General features: G+C 40.1%; 3 protein-coding genes across 4 annotated transcripts; 1 reads left to right on the plus strand and 2 right to left on the minus strand.

Moving 5' to 3' along the window:
• Positions 1–1,696: 1,696 nt before the first annotated feature.
• dusp22a (dual specificity phosphatase 22a) lies at positions 1,697–18,021 on the minus strand. Its single transcript, XM_061814186.1, has 7 exons — positions 17,724–18,021; positions 15,426–15,459; positions 13,225–13,307; positions 11,528–11,577; positions 7,502–7,576; positions 6,123–6,294; positions 1,697–2,510 (listed from the first exon to the last, which is right to left on the minus strand). The coding sequence occupies exons 1-7, from the start codon at positions 17,742–17,744 to the stop codon at positions 2,319–2,321; spliced, it is 627 nt and encodes a 208-aa protein (XP_061670170.1). The 5' UTR covers positions 17,745–18,021; the 3' UTR covers positions 1,697–2,318.
• Positions 18,022–19,698: 1,677 nt separating this feature from the next.
• On the minus strand, positions 19,699–22,686 carry LOC133497919 (cytochrome c oxidase subunit 4 isoform 1, mitochondrial). 2 transcript variants are annotated; one of them, XM_061814188.1, is made up of 5 exons: positions 22,611–22,686; positions 21,690–21,766; positions 20,377–20,541; positions 20,148–20,279; positions 19,699–20,018 (listed from the first exon to the last, which is right to left on the minus strand). In XM_061814188.1, the coding sequence occupies exons 2-5, from the start codon at positions 21,763–21,765 to the stop codon at positions 19,882–19,884; spliced, it is 510 nt and encodes a 169-aa protein (XP_061670172.1). In that variant the 5' UTR covers position 21,766; positions 22,611–22,686; the 3' UTR covers positions 19,699–19,881. The 2 variants fall into 2 exon arrangements, with proteins under 2 accessions (XP_061670172.1, XP_061670173.1); XM_061814189.1 differs by lacking the exon at positions 22,611–22,686 and adding an exon at positions 22,545–22,563.
• A 43-nt stretch (positions 22,687–22,729) lies between these two features.
• On the plus strand, positions 22,730–25,521 carry emc8 (ER membrane protein complex subunit 8). Its single transcript, XM_061814187.1, has 6 exons — positions 22,730–22,786; positions 23,036–23,252; positions 23,620–23,696; positions 23,782–23,851; positions 24,896–24,990; positions 25,072–25,521. Exons 2-6 carry the CDS (start codon positions 23,040–23,042, stop codon positions 25,229–25,231), a joined length of 615 nt encoding a protein of 204 aa, XP_061670171.1. The 5' UTR covers positions 22,730–22,786; positions 23,036–23,039; the 3' UTR covers positions 25,232–25,521.
• Positions 25,522–27,450: the final 1,929 nt, after the last annotated feature.

The raw sequence follows: 27,450 nt of genomic DNA on the forward strand, positions 1-27,450 counted from the left end.
GCTGCACTCCTCGCGACACTCGTGAGGATGGGTGGTGAAGAAAATGAATGGATATTATATTATATTATTATATTATATAACAAGCAAACAAAACGCTACAGGGTTGAAAACTCTTTTTTTTCCTCATGCTTCTTAGAATATATCCACTTTTTGATCATATTACTTGCACTGTATGCAGTTTGAATTGTCTTTTTTTAATATTGTGTATGTCATTTTTATTGTTTTTATCCCGTTTTCAATGCTTTATCTCTTTGTTTTCAAACGACTTTAATCACGTAAAGCACGTTGAGTTACCTCGTGAATGAAATGCACTATACAAATAAATTTTGCTTTGCTTTGGTTTGTATTTGGTTGGTAGAGTGGCTAAGATATGACAATGGTCAGATAAAGCCTCTCAATCTTTGTATTTATAGTACACTGTTTTTGAGAACACCTAAACTGGTGTAGAAAATTGAAGCGTTAAATGAAAGTGTAACACGAGATACGTCAGAGGAGTAGACAAGCCAAACTTCACTCCAAGTTTTTCCCTTCAAAGTATTAGCCAGATTTCTCTGTCACTCCTTGATGCATTCCTGGAAGGATTCTTCTGGGATGTTTGGCAGCTCTGTCACCACTTCCATGATGATGCCGTCCACATCAACACTGGGAACGATGATAACATTCACACAGAGGAGCCACATGAGGTGAGTGGAGAGGGTGATCTGTAGATGTTGATGTACTTCTCTGGCCAGGAACTGTCCGGTGCTCAGAGCATTGCGAGCAGGTGTGCTGTCCTGTCACAAGTCTTGTCACAGGACCTCTGCAGACATGTGGCCTAAAACTCATAGATCATCGTCTGGGTTTGAAATATACCAGCATCTGGCGGCACGGTGGATCAGCTGGTAAAGCGTTGGCCTCACAGTTCTGAGGTCCCGGATTCAATCTCAGACCCACCTGTGTGGAGTTTGCATGTTCTCCCTGTGCCTGCGTGGGTTTTCTCCGGGCATTTGGTATCCTCCCACATCCCAAAAAACAAGCGCTCTAAATTGCCCCTAGGTGTGATTGTGAGTGCGGCTGTCGTCTGTCTCGATGTGCCCTGCGATTGGCTGGCGACCAGTTCAGGGTGTACCCCGCCTCCTGCCTGTTGACAGCTGGGATAGGCTCCGGCATTCCCCGCGACCCTCGTTTGGATAAGCGGCAAAGAAAATGGATGGATGGATGGATGGATTTATCAGTATGTGCTCTAGTGTGTTTTAACCGACTCATCAAATTTGCCGCACAACAGCCTGAGAATGCACAAACGTTGTGGCACTTGCATAAAAAAGGATGAAAAATTGAAATAAGTTCAAAATTTTCAGGGTGAAATTGGGAGATAAAAGGTAAAAATATTAAATTTGATGTATATTTTTTTGCAGGATGCAGGGTTTGAGTATACAGGGAATCCTCGGGTTAAGACAGCCTTGACCTAAGATGTTTCGATTCTACAATGCCCGTCCCCCGTCCGCCATTTTGTCTGGCTCGTGCCCCGCCTCCTGCCCGTTGAACGCTGGGATAGGCTCCGGCACTCCCCGCGACCCTCATGAGGATAAGCGGCAAAAGAAAATGGATGGATGGATATACTGGCATTTATACCTCATGTAATAATGTAGATATATCATTAGTAGTAAAAAATAATGTCAAACAAGTACCATTCAATTTTAATCCACACAGTAATCTTTACTATCATTTTATCAGTGATTGCAGTTTATTATAAAACACAAAAACAGAAATGTGCAATTAAAACACTTGGGACACTGTACCAATAAACTCACAAGGCAGACAACAATCTATAAAAACTAAAGAGATAAATCAGCGCTTCATTAAAAACAACAGAAAGATGATAGTGTTGGGACGTCACGAGATCCTTCTTTAAAACTGGACACTGTACAGTTAAAATAGCCTTGCCCAAATAACCCATTTATTTTTCAACCTTCAGTATTACCTCCAATTTCTTTGAGGATAGATTCACCCGCACGAAATCAGTAAAGCAGTCATCTACCAAAAACCGGTGGACGGACGTCCGAGTAATCTGACGCAAATCACAAATGTTTAAGGCTGCTGAGCGTATTGCAACAGGTCGAGAAGTTCACGTGGAAGCACGAGTGATGTAATCATGGCTAAGGTGCTGAGGCTTTCAGAGTAAGGCGTTCTGAGCAGCGACGGGCTCAGTGAATGAAACAAGGAGGTACTAGGAGTGAGGTATGCATAGCCCGCATCAAAGTCAACCCATCTACCGGAGAGGTTAGCATGAAGTATAAATTATGTATTTGGCGGGCTGATTTGGTGCCGAGCCTCGCGTTTCAGCTGCTGCCTTCGGGTTGACCCAGGTTGGAGGGAAGGGAGCACACGTCCGCGTCCTGTTTTAGCCACCGCTCGTCTCCGGCTTGTCTCTGGTTCTCCTGTTGCTCCGTGTACTGGGTCAGCAGGGCGCCCACCTGCTCCTGGTCGTTAAACGGACTGGCTTGGAAACTGGACTGCAGCCACGCCCGGTACTGTGGGTAGATGGTTAAATTAAACCATGTCCAGTCCGACGCTATTGCTAATAGATTATTATGATTATACATAGATTTCCGATGACGTCACCACAGTCCCAGGATTCAGTTGTCCGCCATCTTATGTGTCGCTACCGGTAATTGAAAACCTGTCTATTGGTTAGACTAAGAAGTCGTGAGTTAATTTCATTGACCAAATAGCATAATTGCCCAAATCGTTTTTAAAGTTTTGTTGAAGGGAGGAACTAATTGGACAAATAGTTTTATTTGTGTAGATTCGACCATGATAACTCAGAAACCACATGGACAAAGAAAAAAAATTATTATTATTTTTTTTTTTTTACTAATATTGTGACAGGAGAGTTGAAAATAGCTTGGGCAGATATGCTAACAGGCTAATGACTTACCTAGCTAGTAATTTAGTGCTAACTTTAAAGGGGAAATCCAGTGCTTGCATTAACAGTGTATCCAAAAGGTCATGTAATATGTACCCAATTTTGACAATGTGACGTTAAATCCTCATTTAATCGTGTTTTGAGAAGATTTTTATCAACAATTACAAATTTTCAGGGGCGCTGCGATTTTTGGAAGTCACATGATCTACGTGGGCGTCTGTCACGTGTACTGTGCCGTTCCAAACGCTGGATTACATGAGACACCATTATGCCCAGCACTGATTTCTCGGATTTATCCTCATCTGATGAAGAAATAGCAGTATTGGTTGAGCGGGGAGATGGAGGAATACTTACATACAGACTTGAACATGCGGTTGTAATTAATATTGAATATTCAAATGGTTCTTTGGGCAGAATGACTACTCGGAGGCCTACGCGCGAAATAAGTGCGTAAACAAAGGCCCCCTTTGACGAGCGAGCTCCGGCAGCGGGGCACGAGCTGAGCTTCGGCGTCCGGGGAGGCCTTTAGCCAAGCTTCTGTGGCGGCGGAGGCCTTTAGCCTGGCTTCGGCGTCCGGGGCTAACGAAGTGGGCCATGAGCCGAGCTTCCACACGGTGGAGGCCAATTTGCTTCAAGATCAGAACCATAACTACAAACGGAGTTGCAGCCGTCTAGTAGCAGCAATAGTGGATAAAATGACTAAAGCTACACAAAGTCTAAATCAATTATAAAAGAATAAAAAAGGTCCGCCATCTGTGTTTAACCTTAATGTGAAAAGAGTCGGCACCAATGCGTGATGCAGTAAATGCTACCACCGCAATTTCATCACGTTATTAGAGCTATTGCCGTGTACACAAATTGTTTTGAAGTTTTCTAAAACTGTACAGTGGTTGACGTGTTAACCTTGTATGACAGTTAAAAATTTCACTTCCCCAAACACTGCGCCTCCATCACAAACCATCACAAGGGTGAGCTTTTATTTGATTTTACTTTTTATTTGCAGCAGTTAACTTCCTTTACCGCATGTATGATAATTAACTACAGTATGTAATGAAATTAAACATTGAATGACAGCAATAATTTGACAGATTAAAATGTTATTTTCTTTATAAAAAAAAAACAATTTACAAATATGAACAAAATCAAAGGCTTACACCAATAGGTTCAACTAATAAGTTTCAATCAGAGCACACTGAAAGTAAAAACATGTTCTCTTCTTGGTATATATAAAATTAGGGACAAACATCTGGGTCAACTACTCCATACCTGGTTTATTGGCGCAAGTGATTTGCCGAGGCTTTATTTTCACATTTCCATTTCAAGAACCTTGGTTATTATGGCTCTAGCAACATAAAATTTTATTACATATAGCGGCCGACGTGACTCATCTAATAATGTGGGAGTTAACAGGAAGAATCCGTCTTATCTTTATGGATATCCTACAATATAATTGATTTTCTTTTTTCAATGTAGCAAATGGACTTTAACCATCCTCTAGTTGAGTGCTTCTTAATTGTTTTCTGTTGTGACCCCCCCAGGAAGAAGAAAAAAAAAAGCCCCTCCCCAGTACCCCTTATACAACATACTGTAGTATATAAAGGATAATGTAATGTAATCATTTTCAACACTGATGTACAAAAGGGTATGGATCAATTTACAATAAAGAATAAATTTATTAATGTCATTAATCATGTTCTGCAGGGTGTCACACACTACCCTAGCATTGTGACGCGACCCCCCACGGACCCCCAGTATTTGAGAAGCGCTGCTCATATCACATATAGTGAAATGATAAACGATATAAATAAATGTAACAATAATGACACCCAGTATAAGAATGGTATCAAGAGAGTGAAGTATTATTTACTTTAATATTTGGTTTTTTTTATACCGAGATTATATTTTGATTACATAAAAGTGTGATCCTATTACAGACGGCTGGCGACTTAGTGTATTTCCAGTACGCTGGTGCTTTTTTTTAGAAGTGAGGTTAGCCAGTTTGATGCACGGTTCAGGAATGTGGGTAATCAACCCATCATCACAAAATCTGAAAAAAATATGAGCTATTTTATTCACGGCTTTACTCAAGATTATTGTAAGCTACTGTAAAATTAACCAGTCTGAAAATGAATAATTTGCTAGTCGGAAAATAAACTGCACTTAATGCTATTAAACTGTATTCTACATATAAGTTGAATATCACTGAATTGTACTTAGCCAGTGACTCCAGTACCACTAGAAGGAGCCCATTTACCACACTTGAGAATCACTGGTCTAAGAAATACACAAAAACGTACATCATGTATTCATTGCGGTTATCACTATCACAGAACTAAAGCGATTTCCTCTCAAATCCTCGAAATCAAATGCATGCAATCATGTTGCAAGATGCTGACTGTGATGCGCGACACGTGATGAGCAGTACCAAGCTAATGCAATCCAAGCAACCCCCCCAGTGGTTCCTGTTCTCTGCGGAGTGGCTTGGTCGTGGTCAGTATGGCTGTAAATGCAGCACATGTTGCAGATGAATGTGCAGAGCCATATTAAAATAAATTCAAACCAGCGTCTATCTTACATGAACCTGCAGAAACTCTGGACTGTTTTTTTTTTTTTGGTCTTTATAAAAGTACAATTACTGAATGTTAGTACATTGTACAGATATACTTAAAGGGGAAATCCGCTGGTTTGCAATAACAATGGATCCAATAGGTCATGTAATGTGTACTTTATTTTGACAATGTGATGTTAAATCCTTTTTCATTTAATAGTGTTTTGAGAAGATCGACATTAACGAGTTTTCAGGGGCGCTGCCATTTTCGCGAGTCACATGACCTACGTGCGCGGATGTGACGTGTACCGTGCCGCAACAAAGGCTCAATTACATGGGACGCAACGTATGCCCAGCGCTGATTTCTCGGATTTATCCTCAGCTGATTAAGAAATAGCAGTATCAGTTGATCGGGAAGACGGAGGAATATTTCCATACACAGGCGTGAGCGGCACCTAAGTCAGGGGCTCGGGGAGCGAGCTCACGGCTCAGCTGCTCGGTTGATTGGGAAGATGGAGGAAGACGGACCCCCCCCCCCCCCCAACTATTGTTTTTTTTAGTCACTCTATATACACCTACCTTTCGTTTGGAACCCATTGAAGTGAATAATGTTATATGTATTTGTCATTACAATATTTATCGTTGTTAATGGCAAACTTGTGTGTATACCTCTGAGACTTGCGTTGTCTGGTACTCCTGCAGCTGCTCCTGGAAGCCACAGTTGGGCCCGACAAAGGAGCGGACCGCTTTGACAGCGGTGAGACACTCCTCCCAGCTGTAGTGGGTGACCGTCATCAGGTAGGCCACCACCATTGTAGTGCTGCGCGACACACCGGCAAGGCTGCACGGCGAGCACAGTGTCTCAGTGTCTGACCAGTCACAACATTAGGTGCGTTTGTATCAGATGAGATCCCATACAAGAGTGATACCGTGACTTTTGACTGGTTCCTTTAATTTATGGATGTTAGGGATGAGAATGACCAATTTGGAAAAACACTGTTAAATGGTGCCCTCCGGTTACTTTTAACAGTGTAAATACAGGGCATTCGTAACATTTTGAAAACTTAAAATGCGAGTCCAAACAACCAAAATAATTTTGCCAAACGTCAGACAGAAAATCAGAAAAATGTAGATTGAGTGAAATTTATATCAAATAGGCTACTGCACTTACAAGTTATACTTCAGAAATAAGTCATTTGTATATATATATATTTTTTTTTATATGAGCGAGAGAGAGAGAGAGAGAGAGAGATCATGAAATCTAAAAGTGAGCAATAAAATGTGTGATCTACAGGGCCAGTGCTAAATTTGGCCTAATCATATTAATAGTTGCCAATTATATAATATTTGAGAAATTGACATCCAATTTACCTTTCGGAACACAGAGTGCACAGCACTTTGCGGGAACGTCCACTTTTTGTATCTGTTCGGTTAGACGTGTTGATACAGTTTTCGTTCCTATCTGCGTGGTTGCACTTTTTTCAAGCCATGCCCATCTGAAACAGTTTTTTACCGCGTGGTTTTTATCAATTTCCCTGGCACGATCCTCATCTTTTCACTCCAAGACCTTCGCCATACTGGCAAACATGCAGACCGCTCGACAACATATGCGTACCTAGGTCTATAAGTTATAACTATGCCGTAGTAAACAGAATGCTTCTCTATGAAATGTTCACACCAGAGTGAAAATACCAATGAAATACTGCCAAAATGCCGCCGGAAATCGGAATGTTGTCGTTATTATAAACTCGCCCCGCGTCATGCGGTAATCCCAAATTTTCTCAACGGATTTACACGTTTCACAAAAATGACATTTTCAGCTGAAAAAAAAAAAAAAAAAAAATCAGAAAATTCCGCGAATCTGTGGAAAATTCTCATCCCTGGGCAGTAGATATTTCAGTGGCGTATATCTACATTGCATCAGGCTTTTCTGACTCACTCAATGCGACGTTATTATATTGGTAATGGCCAATTTGTTTTTGTGTTTGATGTCATTTGATTGTGCAGTCTATGCTTAGATGAAGAAGCAAATATGACTGATCGCCTACCAGTGAACAAGACACGCTCCACCATTCAGGCGACACTCATGGATGAAGCGAATGCATTCCTTAAAATGTTGCGACCTGTGAAATATAAATCAAGACATAAAATCAGATCAAGAAGCTACCTTCAATGTACAGGTCGCAATCCCTAACATACAATATTGTCTAGCTAAAAATAGATGAAAAGAAAGGAATTGAGAAATAGCATCTTGAATTGAAACTACAAGGAAGAGGCCCATACTTGTATTGAGATTGCAAAATTGGGATATGATGCCAGCAAAATACACGAAGTACTCAAATGGAATTAAACTCTTAATCTTGAAGATAATCATGTTTTAATAAATGAAAATGCTAATTTGAGCGTAGAAATGCTGCTCCAACAGAGACCGTGTGGGAGACCGCAGTGCAGACATCAAACAAGGGAAGTACGAGTCCTTAGTTCATTTCTACATGTGAAAAGAACACAAAACCTCACTGGTTTAGTTCATTCTGAATTTTGTGAACAAAAACAAAGCAACGTCTCAAATGATATGGAAAAATTATGAATGTAAGAGGAGGCCCGCAAACAATAATTGCAGATGACTGACTCCACCTCGCAGACAGTTGGGAAACACTGATAGCGTTTCACATAATCAAGAAGTAGAAGGCTGATATAGCAGACTCCCGGGACCAGCTGCTGGTTACCCAACAGCAGACAAAGTAACAGTCGCCGGCTAAAATAGACACACTAGGACAGCACTTCTTCCTGAGACCCAAAGTCCACTTCAGAACTTGTCTCCTCAGCAATTTGTTGTCTTCCCAGCACTGAGGCTTCCGCTCATCTTGTTCAATTCGCAGAAATTCACCTTGTGACAAGCATCTTTAGGTTTAAACTAGCTGAATCTGATGAAAAATGGAAAAAAGCTCGAGTTCTCACGATACTGGTGAATTGAAATAAGAGGGAAAAAAAAAGGATTTACAATGCATAGTGTCATTTTTGTTGATGCATTTTTTTAAAACTGTGCACCAAATTGGGATTTTTTTTTAAATTCCATTAAAGCACTAACTATTTGCAATCTCATGCAACGGATAACAGCACAACATTCATTCAGTCACCTATTTTCCATCTGCCTATCCTGCCTAGATTCACGGGTGTGCTGGGTGAGAGGCGGGGTACACCCTGGACTGGTCATCAGCCAATCACAGGGCACATAGAAACAATCATTTACATTCACACCTATATGCAATTTTGAGTCCTCAATTAACCGACCACACACGTTTTGGGGAAGTGGGAGGAAACTGGAGCCCACACAGACATGGGGAGAACTTGCAAACACCAAACTGGCGAGCCCAGATTTGAACCCAGGACTGTGAGGCAGATGTGCAGCATAATAATATAAAGATATAGTGATAGTAGTAAATAGTAAACTAAAAAATTTAGGTCAACATGCATGGCTCAAAATAATGGGTTCATAAACTTAGATTGTTATAAAAAAAAAAATCATCACTAAAGCTTTAGTATTTAAGGTAGCCTCAACCCAAATGTAAAATGTTTTTTCATGCTACGTTTCAAAAACAATGAGAAACAAGGAAAACTAAAACTTTTGCAACCTGTTAATTACACGGCAAATCGGTGTAACCCCCGAAGCGTGATGAAAAAATAAAACTCATTTTAGTCACTCATTCAACTAAACTCTAAAGACACAAATTCCAGGAAAAGATCTAACAATTCTCAATCAGTCAAACTTGGGAACTGGGGAAGTGACTGATAGTGAAAGTGAAGTTCCTCACGAATGTTGGATTTAATTAGAAGGTAAAAAAAATAAAAATAAAAAAATAAACTGATGGAAACAAATGGAGTGTATAATGACAAAGCATAATATTTAATAACAACTTGACCAAACTTTTTTGAAGTACCTTAGTGCATCCACATTGATGTAACCAAATGTCGGTGATAGCCCTATTTTGTAAGGAGCGACACATAATAATATTCATGTCGCTATAAGAGTAATATTGGTAGAAAAAGGATCTGCAATCAGGGCTGTTTTGACATCCACACCACATTATTATTATTATTATTGTTATTGTTAGAAGACCTTAATGTGGCACTCCAACTACTACATGAACCCCGAGGACCTCATGCAATTGGGGGGGGGCTTGCCGGTGACCAGCGCGGCGGGGCGGCAGTTGGCCTCGCCACTCGCATCAGTCAGAGTGGAGATTGTGACAGAGTGGGGATCATTAAAGCGCTGGGTGGTCAAAGGCAACAGCCAGATGTCATTGAGGTTTCCTTCCTGTGCTGCCTAAGGGAAGGTGCATGATTGCAACACTGGAGGTCAAACCTCTCCGGGCCATTCCGCAACATCCATCCACGCAACAAAAGCTCCATTTCTTATCTACATACAGTCAATCGCTGAAGCATAAAAACTTTCAGTCCCCTTCAGGAAATCTAATTAAACACCCAAACCGTCCACCCAATCATCCAATTTTTAAAGCGCTTATCCTCATTAGGCTGAGCTGCAGCCGAGCTCAGCTGACAGGACACATATAAACAAACATTGTACCCTTTGGCCATAAGACAAACGTTTAGTATGCAGTATGAGCAAATGTACAGTATTAGAATACCTTGCCATGACAGCTACAGATTATACACTCATACAAACATCCATCCTATTTCTGAGCCGCTTATCCACAAAAGTGTTGCAGGAGTACTGTAGCCAATCCCAGCTGTCATTGGCCAGGAGGTGGGGTACACCCTGAACTGGTTGCAAGCCAATCGCAGGGCACATGGAGACAGACAACAGTTACACTCACAATCACACCTAGGGGCAATTTAGAGTCTCCAATTAATAAATGTTTTGGGGATGTGGGAGGAAACAGGAGTGCCCGGAGAAAAGCCATGCAGGCACGGGGAGAACATGCAAACTCCACACGGGGGACGGGATGGAACCCTGGACCTCAGAACTGTGAGGCCAACGTTCCACAGCTGCACCACTGCTCGCCCAACAAACATTGGAAAATAAAATGCACTTGGTCCTTCCTTTGCATCTTCTGGTCTTTCGCCAGGACTTTCCACAAATTGTGGGATTTTTTTTTTTTCCATTGTAGAGCATTTCTTAAAATGATTATTCATGCCTTTGTTTGAATCAGAAGTTATCGAGCGCTATTGTGACATGTGGTTAGCTAGCTCGACATGCCTACATCCCATTACGGCTTGAACTAAAAATATATCAGAAGTCTGACATGACAGCCAGCAGGTGGACTGAGGATCTGCTGCATTTTCATGGCGCAAGCATAAGTTATGTGTAGGTACAAGAATTATGCTTGATGAAGTAACATCTGTTTTTGCTAAAGCAAGGAAGCATACTGAGCAACAAAAGCCAAAATTACTATAACGAGATTTCTTTTATGTCATGCAAGATTTGTTTGTTGATTTTACCGATTTCCTTTTACTGTTTTATCATTCTAGATTTTCTAAAGAATATAGATGGTGCACACCAGTGTGCTTTTCAGAAGAATGAAACCCTCCCTCACAAACTGACAGTTAGGTGGTCACCAGAGGTCCCGAAAGGCAGATTTTTCTGTACTCCGATCAAAAATGTGATGGGCACTTTTGGAACGGGTTTCGTGGCAGTGCTGCATATTTGCTCTCAAATGAGTCAAGCCAGAGTTGCATGAACAGAAGCTTCATGGAGATTAATATATACACTGTGACTCATGGGACGATTGCAAGGGTGGAGGGCCAGCTCATGATGCTTTCAACACCACGAACATGACACATGGAATTACCCCATCAAGCACTTTCTGCAACGTTCATAAAGAAATAAAGAAATATACTGTATATACCATACATCATTACCAACAGTACATAATTACAGAAGGACCACTTCCCCACTCTCATAAATGATCAGATTAGGCTAACAATCAGAATCATTTGTTGACAATAATATAACCTTTTCGCGTGATTCACAGCTTTCAAATGTCAGGGTAATCTTAACTATGAGGAAAATGTCAGGAGGTTCAAACCTTCCTGCGTATGTATTTTATACTCACAGATTTTGGCTGGAGGCATCCGCTGCATGAATACAGAGGTAGGTCTTGTCCTGCAAAACATACATGAACAACTATGCAAATAGAGCAGAACAGGTCATTATAAAACAAATACCGCGTGTTGCTGTTTCGGAAGCATGTTCGTTCCTCAATGTAACAGTAAACGGGCCTCAAGGTGATAATTACGTAGACAGATACCATAATAAAAGGCCTCTGCTGAGGGGAAATTACATATACTTTGATGTCATACTGAAAATGTAATTCCTCAACTTTCCGTCCTACAGAATGAACCTTTTTAATACATAAAGAATAATGGAGGAGATCCTAACATAGGTCAGCGTAGCCTACTTCGGTTTTGATGAATTTACGTTGTTGTTATTTTTGGGTTGGTTAGTTATTATTATTTTTTTTTTGTAAAAGGGTTGAAGAATTGATGAAACAGCATTAAATTTTCTTTTAGGGTGAAAACATTAGCAAGTGCTGCCACTTGGGTGTTGCACATGTGAATCTGTTCTCAATGGCCTTTTATGGACAAATAAAAGGTTAGATAAAAATTAATATAAAAATAATTCAGGTCTGTGTTTGGTGAGATAATATTGTTGCTGTCTATTAGTATTTTAAATTGTTAGGTACATCCACCACTTTAATAGGTACATCTGTACAACCTAATGAGACACGGTACAAAAGGTGTAAAAAGAATTTTGCCTTTACACAGATAACCAAAATATTAAAAGCAGCCTTCAGTAGGATGCAATACAGCTAGCGCTACATCACTATTACATATCTGACGGTCAATGACAGAATCAAAATGGAACAACTGTGTTTATAAAGGAAACAGTGATGCATCTAATAATGGGATGTATTAAATGAATATCGAATTCATCTTCACAAAGATAAACAAAATATTAAAAGCAGCCCTCAGTATGATGCAATACAGCAAGCGCTACATCACTATTACATTTCAGTCAATCAGTGACAAAATTAAAATGGGACAATTGTATTTATTAAAGAAACTTGGATGCATATAATAATGGGATGTATTAAATGAATATCGAATTGATCTTCACAAAACATAATTTCCAAGTATTTACAGTCAGTCCACTTACACAATTACACTAGCTTCATGACTCTCGCATCAATTACAGCTCATCACTGTCCCCTGCTGGCTAACAAGACGCATAACATGATTAAAGACTAAACGAAACGGCCCATACAGTGGTTCTCAAAACCTTTTACACAAAGTTTTATATATACACACACACACAAAACCATGATCAACAATAAAAAGAGTACTGCAGAAGACAAAAGTATTCACCAAAAACACCGCAAAGGTTTTATTCCGCAAAAGTCTATTTAATAATGCTGTAATACTATGCTGTTTGAACATCATTGCATTTAAAATTAGGAAAATGAAAAAAAAATGTGCTTGATAATTCAATTCAAATGTACTGCCCAATAAAGTTAATAAAAAAATGCACCGACAAGCCGAAAGAAACTTGCTATTCATGATTAAATGTCGATGTATTGAGTACAATTGAATTCTACTTGAGCAGTAATTCAATCGGAAACCACTGGAGAGAGCCATTGCACACCTCGTGGCAGCCATAGCACACTTTTGGCAATCACTGCATCAGAAGAAGGGATATGAATGCATGTGGTTGCTGGTGTTTGGGAGGTCACAGTACTTCTGCTGCACTTACCTCAAATACAGGTCGTGCATTGTTGTACACAGAGAGGATGTGGGTGATGCCATTCTGTGACAGGCTTTGTTGGTTTTCTGCATCTGGGTCAAGGACAAAGGGGGGAAAGAGTTCAATTACTATTGTTAATGAATTTGAAAGCTGAGAGACAACGCTGGCTGAGTGTAAGCTGCGGGTAACTCATTTGCTGCACAGTGACTAAAGTTGGGGAACTTTAAATGTCATCTTAAGTGGCCAATATCGTGAGCAGCACATGGATATCAATTCAATGTGAAAAAAAAGAGTAACGCGACACGTTGAAAAGCACTTCACAAAGTCATTAACTCACCTAAATTTAAAAAAAAAAGTAATCATAATGAATCGACTAAATTCTTGGAATTTTTCAAGTTTGATACTTTCCATTGGAATTAATGCAAATAAACAGAAATGAACACGGAATTTACAAAACTGAAGGTTGATTCTTAATAGGAAACTTTGGTGTCGTTGTGAAAAAAGTATCTTTTAGCAAGATTCTGACCAAAACAACCACATTCAAGTGGTAGACCTTGACTTTGAGCACCACAATTTATGGGTTATGAGACTTCGCTTGGTCGATATTTTGCACTTTTTGTAGCACTCCAAAGACCCCATACACTGAGGAACAACAACAGCAACACAATACTTCTTTTTTCAGGGCAATACGAAAAGAAATAGGTAAACAGGAGGGTAAGTACAAGGAGCATGAGCTAGGGTGGCGTGTGGATCTGAAGTGGGAAGGTTAGTTGGGGTGGGCTACGTGGAAGAGGTGAGTCGTTGGATTTGAGGGAGGAGAGCGTAGTGGTGGCTCTGATGTCAATGCAGAGAGTTTTGCGCAGTGTTGGGGCAGTGACGTGGAAAGCCCGGTACAGGTCTTACGTGTTTTGTGGTTGCTTTGAAAAGGAGGTTGTTACGAGCGAGATTCACAAATGAAGTGGAAAAAAAAAAAAGGGAGCGATTTATTAAGATATTGTAATGCTCTCGCGTGTGGACAAAGAGATATCTGTTTTCCACGGATGCCTGCTGATGGCAAAATAAAATGTTTACATTTATATGCTTTAAGAGGACGCAACACCATTAAAGTACACGCAATCCCACACAAATTTGGAATCTTTCTCCACCTCTTTAAAACCTGAAATACTACTTTTTTTTAATACACTGACAACAGCGATGATTACTTCAACCAGGTCAAATATAATAGATTTCAAAAATAGATAAATATGAGGGGAACATGTCACAACACTCCACTTCCCGCTTTCCACTCTGCGTTCTTTTCATCATACTCTAAAACGGTTGCAACAAAAGGGTGCACCTAAATAGCAATGCATATTAGTATTTATTGTTTCATCAAATGCAAGGCCTCTGATTCCGTTGACATGTTGAATCAAGATTTGCTGCTTTTGTTTTTGTGTATGTTTTGCATAGTTTATACACAACTCACAGAAATTTTCTGTTTCCGTATATACCCTCGAGTTGTAATGCCTGATTTTACAAATTGGATAAATAAGGATTTTTTTTTTTTTTTCAATTGAAAACTCCCTTTCTCTGGGCACTCCGGTTTCCTCCCACATCTCAAAAACATGCAACATTAATTGGACACTCTAACTTGTCCCTCGGTGTGATAGTGAGTGCGGCTGTTTGTCTCGATGTGCCCTGCGATTGGCTGACGACCACTTCAGGGTGTACCCCGCCTCCTGCCCGTTGATAGCTGGGAAAGCCTCCGGCACTCCCCGCAACCCTTGTGCGGATAAGCAGCTAATAAAATAGACGGATGGATATATACTCCCTAAAAAGACATAACAGTCTATTTGCGATGGATTCAGTACCCTGAGAATGAAATGCCCTGAATGAATGAGAATATTCACAGGCATCCCCAAAAGGAAGAAACAAAGGCCACAATAAGGATCAGCTTTACGTTGCTGCTTTTTATTTGGTTTTCAAAAGAAAACACATTTGATTGAGCAGCACAGTCTGCATTAAATCCAAGCTAAACCTAGGAACAGAGAAAAAGTTGTATTAACGGGCAAAAACAGTGCAACAATAAAAGAATAAATGAACCCTAAATATGTTCATTAGTATAAGTTAACACCATTTACATTCATCTTGGAGGTAACAAGTGTGCAGTACAATAATAAAAAGACATAAAAATATGGTGTTGCAATAATTGACAAGCATGACTATCTTACCTCTTATATTCCCAAGGTAAAGACCGTCTACGACCTGTGAAGCACAAGACACAGACATGTTTTACTCTTCCTATAGTCTCTGCAGGAGAGTCAGGCTTCAAAAGATTCCTCTAAAAAGGAACAAATGTCTTGAGCTGAGCCTGATTGGATTTGAGGCTTAAACCTTAAGAACCAAGCACGGGAAAGGCAACATTCACACGGGACATACAAGGCCAGAAGCACTGAAGCATTCGAGCGTCATCCCGACGCAGAAGGGATTCCAGGCACAGTGTGTCACTTTGACTCCGATACAGCAGGTCCTCAAAATCTTTCAAAAATAATTACCGTAATTTCCGGCCTACAGAGCGCACCTGGTTATGAACCTCACCCAGTACATTTGTAAAGGAAATACCATTTGGTACATACATAAGCCGCACCTGTGTAAAAGCTGCAAGTTGAAATTGACATTGAAATATTGAAAACGCAAGATATTTACAAAGAAAGACTGTACACAGAAAGAGTTTTCAAAGTTTTAAAACCTTAGCTTATTTTAACATAGCAACAACACGGTAACACGAACAGGGCCAGTTAAAAAACAACAAAAAAAAAACCCATACCTAAATCACTGAGACAGCAGCAACACGCTAGCGCGGCCCTGACAGGGCCGATTAAAAAAAAACATACCAGTAAAAATCTGTGAGACACGGCAGTAACACAGTAGCAACATGCTAGCACAGCGCTAACACTAGCACAGCGCTAACAGGGTCGGTTAAAAATAACATACCGGTAAAAATCACTTCCTCTGCACATACATTCCACCGAATTAGCCGCATCACCACATAAACCGCAGGGTTGAAAGCGCGTGGAAAAAAGTCACGGCTTATAGGCCGGGAATTACGGTAAATTCCAACTTTAAAATGCAATAGCACAGCAGGCCCGTGGTGTTCATCAAACCACATTTTTACCAAGTAGTATATTAAATATTGTAAGCCACTCTAAGATGTAACATTTCAACATAAGGAATATGATATTGAATTTGAGGCATACTTTTGGTTTTATGGTTGTTAGTGTATTGTAATGTCCTCATATGTGGTCAAAGATGACATTTCAGTCAATTTTACCAGAATTTTACCTGCTATCGGCTACAAATCACGGTCAAGCACTGGACACACAGACCCTTGACCTGAGCCACCATTCGGCTTTACACATTGATGTTTAATCTTTGCTGAAGTCACAACCACCAATCTTCAGGACAACCATTAAATGCCCCACTCACAGAGAGAGACTTATTACAGTATTTATATTTGCTTTTATTATTCCATGTTTTAACTCTGCTGTCTGCAGCCAGGTCGGTTTTACGAGTGAGAATCTGTTCTGAATTGTTTTAGATGGAGAGAAAAAAATAATAACACTGATCCAGGTTGGGGGCACACCCCAAACCACATACAGCATCATTGTTTTGGAATGCATGAAGGAGAGCCGCCAGGCGGTATACAGTACCTAGCCATTGTCTGTTCAGAGGAGTCATTAGATGAAAACACCCTCTTAATACTGGTATTCCAATCAGTAGTGAAGTAGTATTGGTGTTGCAGACAGAATTATTTAACCTCCTTTGAAATAAACAAAAGGATAGCCCTGTAATTCGTAATTTAAAATAAATTACACATTTTTTTTGACAAGTTAACAAATGAACTGGATTGCACTGGAAGAAATGCTATGAACACAAATTGTAGCTAAAAGGAAAAAAAGGAAGGTACTCGATGTCAAAGTTACTGATTTGATCCTCATTTTAGTCATCATTCAAAGGTCAGAGGTCAGGTGAATGATACAGGGTGTGGAGTATGTTTTGCTGAATCAGGATTTCAAAATTGAGTGGAAGCAAAGTTCATTTGTTTGAGCATATTCCAAACAGTGGCCGTCAGTTTATGCATTGCTTCGAATGAAGTGTATCAACTTAAACATAAATAAATCGCTTGTTTTATCAAATTATTATACCGTTTAAACATGAGATAATTTCACACACATTGATTTTGCTCAGCATCTTATATTTTTCAATATGACTAGGAAACCAGTCCTACTTAACCCGACAGTAAAAATTCTCAGGAAAACTGTTGACGACTTGACACGCTACAACTATTTTGCATAATCGAACGTTAACGTATACTAAAGGCAAAATATCAGTCCTTAGCATGCATCCCACCAAGTCAACATTCAGCTCGAACGTTAACTGTCCAAAACCTAGGCTACTTTCGACATGCAATGGAAGACACTTTAACACTTCACGAACACCACCAGAACATAAACACACATTTAACGTACCTTATTCATTCCGTTCCCCATGGTGGCTTGGTCGTGTTATGTTTATACTCTGAAAGTGGCAACGTTTCTTAACACGGAGTGCGGCTCCAAAACACGCGGCAGGGCTAAACTTTAGAGCACATACATTTGAGGACAGACGGCCCAATTCTGTCAGATAAAATAAAATAGAAACGAATATCTATCTTGTCGCGCGCAGAGCCAATCTCAACATGTATGGTCGTCTTCCGGATTATTTTGACGTGAAACAACTCGTCCATCCGGTAAGTGACGTCACATCAGACGGCGATCTAGTCGAGTTTTTTTAAAAAGTTTTATTTTTTTTTAATGCGGTTATAGAATTGCCGTTGTATGGAAAAAAAAGCTAAAAAATATATATATATATACATTATTAGTATTTCTTTTTAGTGGATTAGTACAATTTAGCGGATTCATACAATTATTTTGCATTACAAAGCACGGTATAACGGACGTGGGAAACATAAGTACAAAAATGTACTCAGCAGTGTTAGTAAAGTCTACTTTCGACGCAAACTAGTTCAAACTTCAGGTCGCCGTTCCAAAAAATAACCTGGTTTATTTCATAGTTCATAATTCTAAATTTTGAACTCGGTTCACCATTCCAAAAGAAGACTACATAAAATAAAATAAAATCCAACGTTGCTGATGAGCTTTTAAAATACCCTTGAGATGCTTATCTGGAAGGCTCACAAGGGTCATGGGATTTGTTGGAGCCTATCTCAGCTACCTTTGGTTCAGGAGGTGGGTACCCTGAACTGGTTGCCAACCAATCGCAGTACAGTACTGGCAATTAAGTTTCCCGTTGTTGCCACCCATTTAGTGCACACTAGTGGCCAGCTGCAGCTTTCACCCTAAAATCTCAAACACGAGGAAAAACGTTATTTGGTCTTTTTTAAATCACAAATTAAAACAAAAAAAATTTGGTACCAAATGTGCAAAAACAAAAAGTATGACAGGAAATGATTGGTAAAAGGACACAGATAACTTTGCATTACTTGTAGCTCTAGCATCTATTTTCTGTACCGCTTATCCTCACTGGGGTCGATCTCAGTTATTTGGTGAGAGGTCGGGTACACCCCGAACTGTTCACCAACCATTCACACATATGGACAATTTGAGTCTGGAATTAACCTACCATACAGCTTTTGGGGATGTCGGAGGAAACTGGAGTACCTGGAGAAAACCCACAACACATGCACGGGGAGAACATGCAAACTCCACAAAGGCGAAACTGGATTTGAAACCAGGTGCTAGACTCATGTACTGTGCTGCCCATTATTAGAACCCAATTATAACATTAATTCCATGTCATGGCACTGTGCTAGTTCAAATGAACTTTCTGATTTAAAAAAAAAAAAAAAAAAAGTATTTTAGCAATCAACTCATCATGATTACTAAAAAATATATATCCAAAGTACATTCATACCCATCTACACACTGTCATTGAATGGACCTCACATTCTCACACACCTGTGATATGCCTGCCATGGATGTTGCTCATGGCCACGTGAAATCAGTTTCCAGATATTTAAGACATTTAAGCCGGTGAGACCCCACGCTTGGGCTGACCCGACGCCTAAAACCCCCTACCTGTCCGACCCAGACTCCGCCCAACCCCTTCAAAACCTCCCCGCCGACCTCGACTGGCCCACCGCGGACAGAGCGACGACAACCTCAGATCTGGGGGGAGTGGAAGGGCGAGTTAGGGCTGGTTTGCCCTGGAAGTCCCTCACACAACTTGGCACCCTGAACAAAAACCGGTTTTCACGCCAAAATGAGTGCATTTTGAATGACGTTCATGACGCAGAAATTAGTCATGAGCTCAGTTCATGTTCACACAAAATATGAATTGACTTTCATTGAAACTGTATCCATTCAAAATTTCCACACATACATTCATACTCTTCAATGTTCTACATTCTTTTCCCCTGATATTTTCAGATAGCTACAAAGCGGGTTCACATTCTTTGACATTTATTTTATTTCTGTAATATACACTGAATGTAAGGGGGAGATGTCTTCCACAATGATCACACTGAGGTAAAGTGAATGGCTGATCGATAGAGTATCGCAGGCGTTTTTGATCTTTAAATTGGTCTGCTTTTTATTTTCAAATGTGTGACATGGTCCGCTTGTTACTTTACTTCTTCCACTGCTTGTTTTCGTAGTCCCATTGCGATGAGAAGCCCTCCACGGGGTTCATTCTCATGTCCAGCACCCTCTGCAGCTCTTTCTCCTTATACTCATGCTCAAATGTGTAAGGAACTGGGCCATACACTGAAAAGATGCAAAAAGATGCTCATAAAAATGTGTCATTACTGGTAGTGTTATTTTCATGCAAACTATAAAAAAAAAAAAAAAAAAATACATCCATAGAATTATCGTGAAAACATCTACCCAACTCACCATACTTCCTCTGCCAGAACACCACCAGACCAGTGAAGCCAAAAAAGAAAAACACCCCCCCAAGCACAGTTTTCCACTCAGATGATCCCTTGTTCATTTCAGCAAAGCTCTGCTTGAAGCTGATGCGATACACTTAAATGATATCAGAGGACACAAAGAATGAAATGTTATTTATAAACATATCTGTTTTCAAATGTGTCCGTTCAAGAAATCGTCAAGAAAATCTTACACGCTATCTTCTCGTCATTGGAGAGTGCGGCCCATGAGCCTTTCTCCTTCTCCTTGAGCGACTGCTGTTCAGCACTCAGGTTCTGCACGTAGCTGATATCTGGAAGGGGGTTCTCCCGCCTGTCAAAGTAGGCGGGGAGAGTGTAGCTCTCCACCTTAGCGACACCTGCCGGGATCAGCGCACAGACAACTTTAATGCAATAGTGGTTTAATAAATGCATACAAAATTAATTGCCATTCTGACAGGGTAAAATTCAGCATGACTAGGGTATACCACAATCAAGGTGTTAATATACTCGACAATAGAGAAGTGTCCATAAGATGAGGCACTTATCACCATGAATGTATTTTAGAATGTTAAAGTTTGTATTCGTAATTTTTAAACTCCAGGGTAGCACTCCATTACTTACTTAGCCATCAATATCATTGAGCGAGCCCATCCTAAAAGTTCACTTTTCATTCACTTTTATTCACCCCTTGCCAGTGAGGCATTCTTCAGCCTCTAGTTTTTAAATCAATGTGGAAAAAAATTTAACCAATTTTGCGAGTAATGGTCCAAGCTGAATAAAAAAAAATCAGTCTCCTTAAACTCCATTAAAGAAATTTTCTATTTAACTTCCAGCATGTTCTTCACATGACGAGACCATGGAACAAAAACACACCAATTAAGGCAGTGGATAGCTGCCATAAGTCTCAGTTATAATCTTCTTTTTCTTTCGGCTTGTCCCGTTAGGAGTTGCCACAGCGTGTCATCTTTTCGCATCAAAGCCTATCTCAAGTTAATTTTGTCATTTATTTATTTGAATTAAGGAGTGAATTAAAGTAAAGAAGAATTTATGTGATTGAGAGAAAACATTTTCATTTTGTTGCTCCATGTTTATGTAGCGGAACCTTGTTCACCAATGTTGTTGGTGTCAGGACGCTTATTTTGGGGCACTTCCTGTACAAACAGTATTTCAGTGGCAGTGACTTAAATCTAAAATGCCAAGAGAAATAGAATCTTAGATTTCTTATTCAACAAGTCCACGGTATGACATTATCCTAATAGAATTAGCATTATTGTAGAAGTTATTTTTAACTTACGGGCACTTAACCAAGCAATGCCAACACATTTGTTAAAAATAGCCTTTCCTTTATGACTGTGAAGATTTTCAGTCATTCAGTCAGAGTGACCTGCTGTCGGTTCAATTGAGAGGTGAACGGATTATTTTCATTTGTTCAATCAGCTGTTTATTTTCCCTTGTTTTCGGAAAACTTGGGCAACTATGTGATCAGGCTAGAAACAAATGAAACATTATCAGAAGTAATAATCACCATGACTGCCACGTAAGCAGACAGATGTGGAAATGGCACGTTTGCCAACAAGACTCAGGGCTCTGGTTGCCAGCATTCTGTGGAGGAGAAAAAGATATGCACATCATTAAAAGGCCACAGTTACGCATAAACATGTCTGGAATTTCTTGACAAAGCGTGTGTGCAGGTCATACACTTAAAAGGCTTCAAAGTAGGTGCATTGGCGATTTAATGTAATCATTACATGCGCTTTGAAAAAATAATGCATTTGCAAACCAATTCACTTACAATATGATGACTTTTAGTTACAAAGAAAATACTATTCAAACTTCATTTCCTATTTTCTTGCAATTTTCAAATGAAACGGGCCGCCTGTTATACACGGGAAAAAAATGACAATCGCATTTTGTTGTTGCATTTCGCGGATATTCTACATTTTTTTAATAAAGCAACTCAATACCAAAGTACTCTTAAATATTAGTGGGGTGTCAGTAAAACAAATCCAAGCCTGACATCTATTATTGAGGTCTTCGCTATGCTTCACGGCTAACTTTAGCATAAGCCGCACACGCAAGGTCAAAGCGCCCCACTTCATTCACTAATGCCAGTCCTGCTTTTGGTAGTGCCCTACAACGCAGGAGAAGATTCGTGACTCGGTTCTCTCATGGAAAAATTGCTCAGGCGTGGGGCAGCGCAAGAAGACGCAAGATATGATATGCAGGACGTCTACTCGTTGACTGAATTAGCTGCTACATGCTAACGACAGCTAGCTCCCATAGCTCGGACAAAGTCACCCGGGCGCTGTTGACTAATTCGGTCAAAAGTGATGACAACAGCGGGATTAGAGCGTCGACTCTGAGAATGGACAATAATTACAAGGAACGTGTTGAAATACTCCCGTAAAGAAGCCACAAATAAGAAAGATGTGCCTAAGACGCTTACTGTATTTTCCTTGCTGCCGTCCAGCGATAGTCTCAAAGGAAGTGCATCGACCGGAAGTACTTACTCGGTCATAAAGTGCTTTGCTATTTGCGACTGACTCTTGTCACTTTGCGGCACCAACATTCTAGTTTACGGCCGTGCCGGTTCAGAAGTAGTCACAAGTGTGCTCGAAGGAAGTAAGATTAAGTTTACTACCTTCACATTTTCAAAGGAGTAATCTCTCGTTATATAAACTACATCCATTTATTCTGGCTAAATACAAAATTTACTACTACTCATATGGAAATTTAGCCTCAAGCACACGCTGCGGTTTGAACGTGACAACTGACGCTACATTTCTCTTGCTATGACACGCGATATTAGCTAACTTCTCAGAAGTATTTTTACGACGTGTGGCACGAAGGCCTCTCCGATTTTTTTTTTAGGATCATGCCTATCCAGCTGACAAGTCAGGCTTACTGTAAAATGCTCTTGCACGCCGCCAAGTATCCGCACAACGCAGTCAACGGGCTGCTGGTTGCAGAAAAAGTCAAGGACAAAAAGAAAGACAGTCACCACGACCCGGTCTTGTGTGTCGATTGCGTGCCGTTGTTCCACGGCACACTGGCTCTTGCACCTATGCTCGAAGTTGCCTTAACATTGGTGAGTCTTTTTTTTGGGGGGGGGTCAATGTTTATATCCAGTTCTTTCTTTTTTTTTTTTTAAACCTGACCCAAACTTGGGAGCTCTGAGACAGATGTGCATAAACTATCAATTCAGAAAAAGTAGGATTAATATACTAAATTTTGCAACATTGATCCTTGGCTGACAAGCTATTTGAACTCTGAAATGTTGTGTGACTTTAAGGCATATTTCACACAAGTGGGATCAAATCCCAAATTGTATGCCCTCAGGGTGCGACGTCGAAATTTGTACTATTTGATGTTTCATGGGATGACAATTGTTTATATCTTCAGTTTTGTTGTACCTGTATATTTGTAAATTGACCTCTTGATACATGTGTTCCCAGATTGACACGTGGTGTAAAGAAAACAATTATTTCATCGCTGCATACTATCAAGCCAATGAACGCACAAAGGATTCAAGGTAATGAGCGCTCCCTGTTTTTATAATATATTGTGTGTTGTTGTTAATAACCGGTTGAAACTCAGGCACTTTTCATCCTTTGCAGACCCAACCAAGTTGCTGAAAAAGTGGCAGGAAGGATTTCTGAGTGCTTCAGTGAAGCCGCAATTGTTATGGTAAAAACAGAATTTGGACTTTTTTTTTTTCTTCGTTACTGCTCAATTTGTTGTCATATAGCATTTTCTTTTACAGGTCTGCATGTTTTTTTTTTTTTGCTTAAAGGTCTAATCCAGAGGAAATGTATTTTATTTGTCTATCATACAAATGAAGCTAAAATTTCATAAAGAAAATTATTTAAAAAAATTCTCAACACAACAGAAATTAAATAAATTAGCGTCAAAGTCAGTCTCAAGATTTAGTTCACTTAGATTCGGCAAGTTCCGGTACTCTCCGCAATTTGACGTCACGTCACGACAACATTTAGCCAGCAATGATAATGGGGAAGTGTGTTGCATACGGCTGTTATGCGTCAAATGCTGACAGAGTCAGATTTCAATTGCTTCGGAAACCTGTGTGATCTCTTATCCACACACAAGAAGCCAGTAGCATTTACACATTCCATAAAAACTTCCTCATCATTGCTGTCTATCTTCTCTAGATCCCACTCACGTGTATTATTGTCTGTGTAGGAAGCCATTGTTTACTGGTGCTGTCTTGGTGTGACGGCACACGGAAGCAGGTTCAACAGAGCCTCGGTTTGAAACGGACATGGGAGGCATTCGGATTACAAAGAAAATGCGCAATTTGCCGCTAATTTATTTCATTTCTCTTGTGTTGAGAATTTTAAAAATATTTTTAAAATAAAAAATTTTGCTACATTTGCATGATAGACAAGTAAAATAAATTTCCTCTGGATTAGACCTTTTAATCCCACAGTGCAGTATTATTTTAAAACTGAGTTGGGTAATGTCGTGTGGTGCGAACACTGTGGTCAGGTTTAAATGATCAGAGTCAAAATTATGTTAAACGAGAGTCGGAACACACCTGCCACATTTTATAGTGCCTCCGATCTACCCCGATTAAAGTTCAGCTCTTCTAGGATGTTTTTCCAGACATTTTTGTTTACATTTTACAGCAGGCCTTTATGTCCTGGGACTAAAACTGGCATTTGAGTAGCATGTTTTTTTTTTATACATCCAATAGATGTTTTTTTTTCTTAGGTCGACAGCAGCAGATTAAAAATGAGCTGTTCCGAACCCATTGTGCTCATTTATGATCATCACGAAAACAGATGGAAAAGCAGAGATGTCAACCTGTAAGTTTCTCTTATCTCAGAGCGTTCAAATGAAATAATTGCTCATTATCAATTGCTTGACCAATTCGTCAATGTTTCCAGCGACTCATTTGAGGACTGGAGTGAAGCACAGAAGATCACATCCGCTCTTCTCGAGGGTAGGTCCTACGAATATTTGATCGACTTTGACAATCACCTGGACGACCTCAGGAATGACTGGACCAACCCAGTGATCAACAAGTCTGTCTTGGACCTGTGTTAAGACCGTCGGCCGTGCAGGCTCGAAAAGCGCGTGGAGACTGATCCCATTGTTACTCGTGGCATAGAAGGACACAATGCTCAATGCAGTCCCGGTTCCACCTGAGGTTCTGCTAATGTCCAGAACCTGTGGAACACTGACCATTTATTAGGTCAAATGATCTCAAGGGCAAGCACCTGATGTGCGCTTTGGGCAGGCAGTGAAGATTCAATATGGCTCAATACTTTGCTTTTTCAAGTGACAAAAGAAAATGCTGTCTATTTGTAGTTATAAATTAAACTGAAAATATTTGGTCAGTTTTGTTCTTCTTAACGTCCGTATGAAGTAGCCATACTGAGATAAAATCCCGAATACAGTGGTGCCTTGAGATTAGAGTTCAATCTGTTCTGTGACCAAGTTTTTAACTCACTTGTATCCCAAACCCCTCACCCCTTTGAAATAGATGGAAATGTCATTTTGCAGCCTACATACAAAAAAAAAAAAGTTAGTTATATAAGTTAATAAATTAGTAAGAAAAATATTGCTTGAGTATATTTTAGTTTGTAAAAATATACAGTAATGACAGTTAAATTGAATCTAAAGAATTAAAAAATGTTTGGTACTTTTTGCTTGAATTCAATGGACATGATGCAACTTCTAGTGTACAGTGGGTGCGGAAAGTATTCAGACACCCTTAAATTTTTCTTATATTGCAGCCATTTGCTAAAATCTATTCATTTTCTGAACTGCTTATCCTCACAAGAATCGTGGGCGTGCTAAAGCCTATCCCATCTTTAGGTGGGAGGCGGGGTACACCCTCATCTGGTCGCCAGCCAATCGCTGGGCACATATAAACCACCATTTGCACTTATATTCACACCTAAGTGCAATTTAGACTCTTCAGTCAACCTACCACTCATGTGGTGAGGATGTGGAAGGAAACCAGAGTGCATTTGCTGAAATCCTCCCCCGTCCCTCCATTTATGTAAACACAGCACCCTAAATTGACAAAAAGATTCTGAGTTGTTGAAACGTTTGCCTTTTTTATGAACAAAGAGATACGGAAATATGACAAATACTGAAACCCATTGGTCTGACACAATTTTTCTTTTTTGGTTGTGTGCTGTGCATTTCTTGTGATCATCCTCAAGATGGTTCTACACCGGAGGTGCTCAATCCGTCGATCGCGAGGCAGTCTTGGTCGATCGCGGGACGGCATCCCAAAAAAAAAAAACAAATACATCAGCCAATGTTCTCTCTAAACTGCGCGCATACGCAATTGTGCAGATCTCTTGCAGATATTCTGCATTGCACGTAAAAACAAATAATAATCCAATGCAAATTGAAAGTATAACATACAGCTATTCAGTTTGTGGCATTTTGCAATGGGATTCATTGAGTGAGGGATGACTGGTTGTTACATCCAATGGCACAATTCACATACGTACTGTAAAAAATAAAAAGAAGCCACTAGTTTCTTTTAGGCAGCACACGGAACTTTCTCTAACAACGACCGCTGCTCCGTCACACTCTCTTTTTACTAGTTCACCTTACACGCGCCCGCCCACCCTCTTAAAGACAAACAGTCATGATGGCAAATGTTACAGTACTTACGCAGCCCATCAATGTGTTTTATATTGGACGAGAATTTCTCTTTTCCGAGTGGGAAAGGTCTGGTCTAAAGCCAGCCAAAGTAGAATCTGCAGGATGAGATGGTGTGTCATTTTTAAATTCCAACTTGGCATAGCCTGATCCAGGATGAAAGCGCAGACAATGCAGCGCACAAAAAGCTAATTCTGTATTTTAAATATACGAGGCAATATAACATTAACCATAAAACAGTTTGGGAGCATCATCATTCCCCCAACCCCCAACCACCCCCCCCCCCACCCCAACTGCAGCTCGTGCGAGTTGCCACACACCTGTCTATGTAAGACTTTACAGCTTTCAGTGCATGCCAAAGCAAATGAGAATCATGAAGTCAAAGGGACTGCCTGAAGAGCTCAGAGACAGAATTGTGGGTCGGCTAAAATCAGGTCAAGATTACAAAATATGACTGCTACACTTAAGAACTCAGAGATCGCTGTGGCTGAGCTCCTTAGATGCAGCCAGTAGATGGGAGAAAGTTCTACAAGTTCAACTATCTCTGCAGTCCTCCACCAGTTGGGGCTTCACGGCAGAGTGGCGCATTGGAGGCCGGCATGGGGTTTGCTTAAAAAAACAAAACAAAAAAAAAGACCCGA

The sequence above is a fragment of the Syngnathoides biaculeatus genome, chromosome 3 (assembly GCF_019802595.1).
Source record: "Syngnathoides biaculeatus isolate LvHL_M chromosome 3, ASM1980259v1, whole genome shotgun sequence".
NCBI classification, from domain to species: domain Eukaryota; kingdom Metazoa; phylum Chordata; class Actinopteri; order Syngnathiformes; family Syngnathidae; genus Syngnathoides; species Syngnathoides biaculeatus.

What these genes read in the sequence shown, in the direction of transcription:
- dusp22a (XM_061814186.1), bottom strand. Translation starts at nt 17,744, where the DNA reads ATGGGGAACGGAATGAATAAG. An exon ending in TGGGGAACGGAATGAATAAG is followed by an intron (nt 15,460 to 17,723) that starts GTACGTTAAATG and finishes TGTGCTTCACAG; the next exon opens with GTCGTAGACGGTCTTTACCT. An exon ending in TTACCTTGGGAATATAAGAG is followed by an intron (nt 13,308 to 15,425) that starts GTAAGATAGTCA and finishes TCCTTGACCCAG; the next exon opens with ATGCAGAAAACCAACAAAGC.
- LOC133497919 (XM_061814188.1), bottom strand. Translation starts at nt 21,765, where the DNA reads ATGCTGGCAACCAGAGCCCTGAGTCTTGTTGGCAAACGTGCCATTTCC. An exon ending in CTGCTTACGTGGCAGTCATG is followed by an intron (nt 20,542 to 21,689) that starts GTGATTATTACT and finishes TGATCCCGGCAG; the next exon opens with GTGTCGCTAAGGTGGAGAGC. An exon ending in GTTCTGGCAGAGGAAGTATG is followed by an intron (nt 20,019 to 20,147) that starts GTGAGTTGGGTA and finishes GCATCTTTTCAG; the next exon opens with TGTATGGCCCAGTTCCTTAC.
- emc8 (XM_061814187.1), top strand. Translation starts at nt 23,040, where the DNA reads ATGCCTATCCAGCTGACAAGTCAGGCTTACTGTAAAATGCTCTTGCAC. An exon ending in GAACGCACAAAGGATTCAAG is followed by an intron (nt 23,697 to 23,781) that starts GTAATGAGCGCT and finishes CATCCTTTGCAG; the next exon opens with ACCCAACCAAGTTGCTGAAA. An exon ending in AAAAGCAGAGATGTCAACCT is followed by an intron (nt 24,991 to 25,071) that starts GTAAGTTTCTCT and finishes CAATGTTTCCAG; the next exon opens with CGACTCATTTGAGGACTGGA.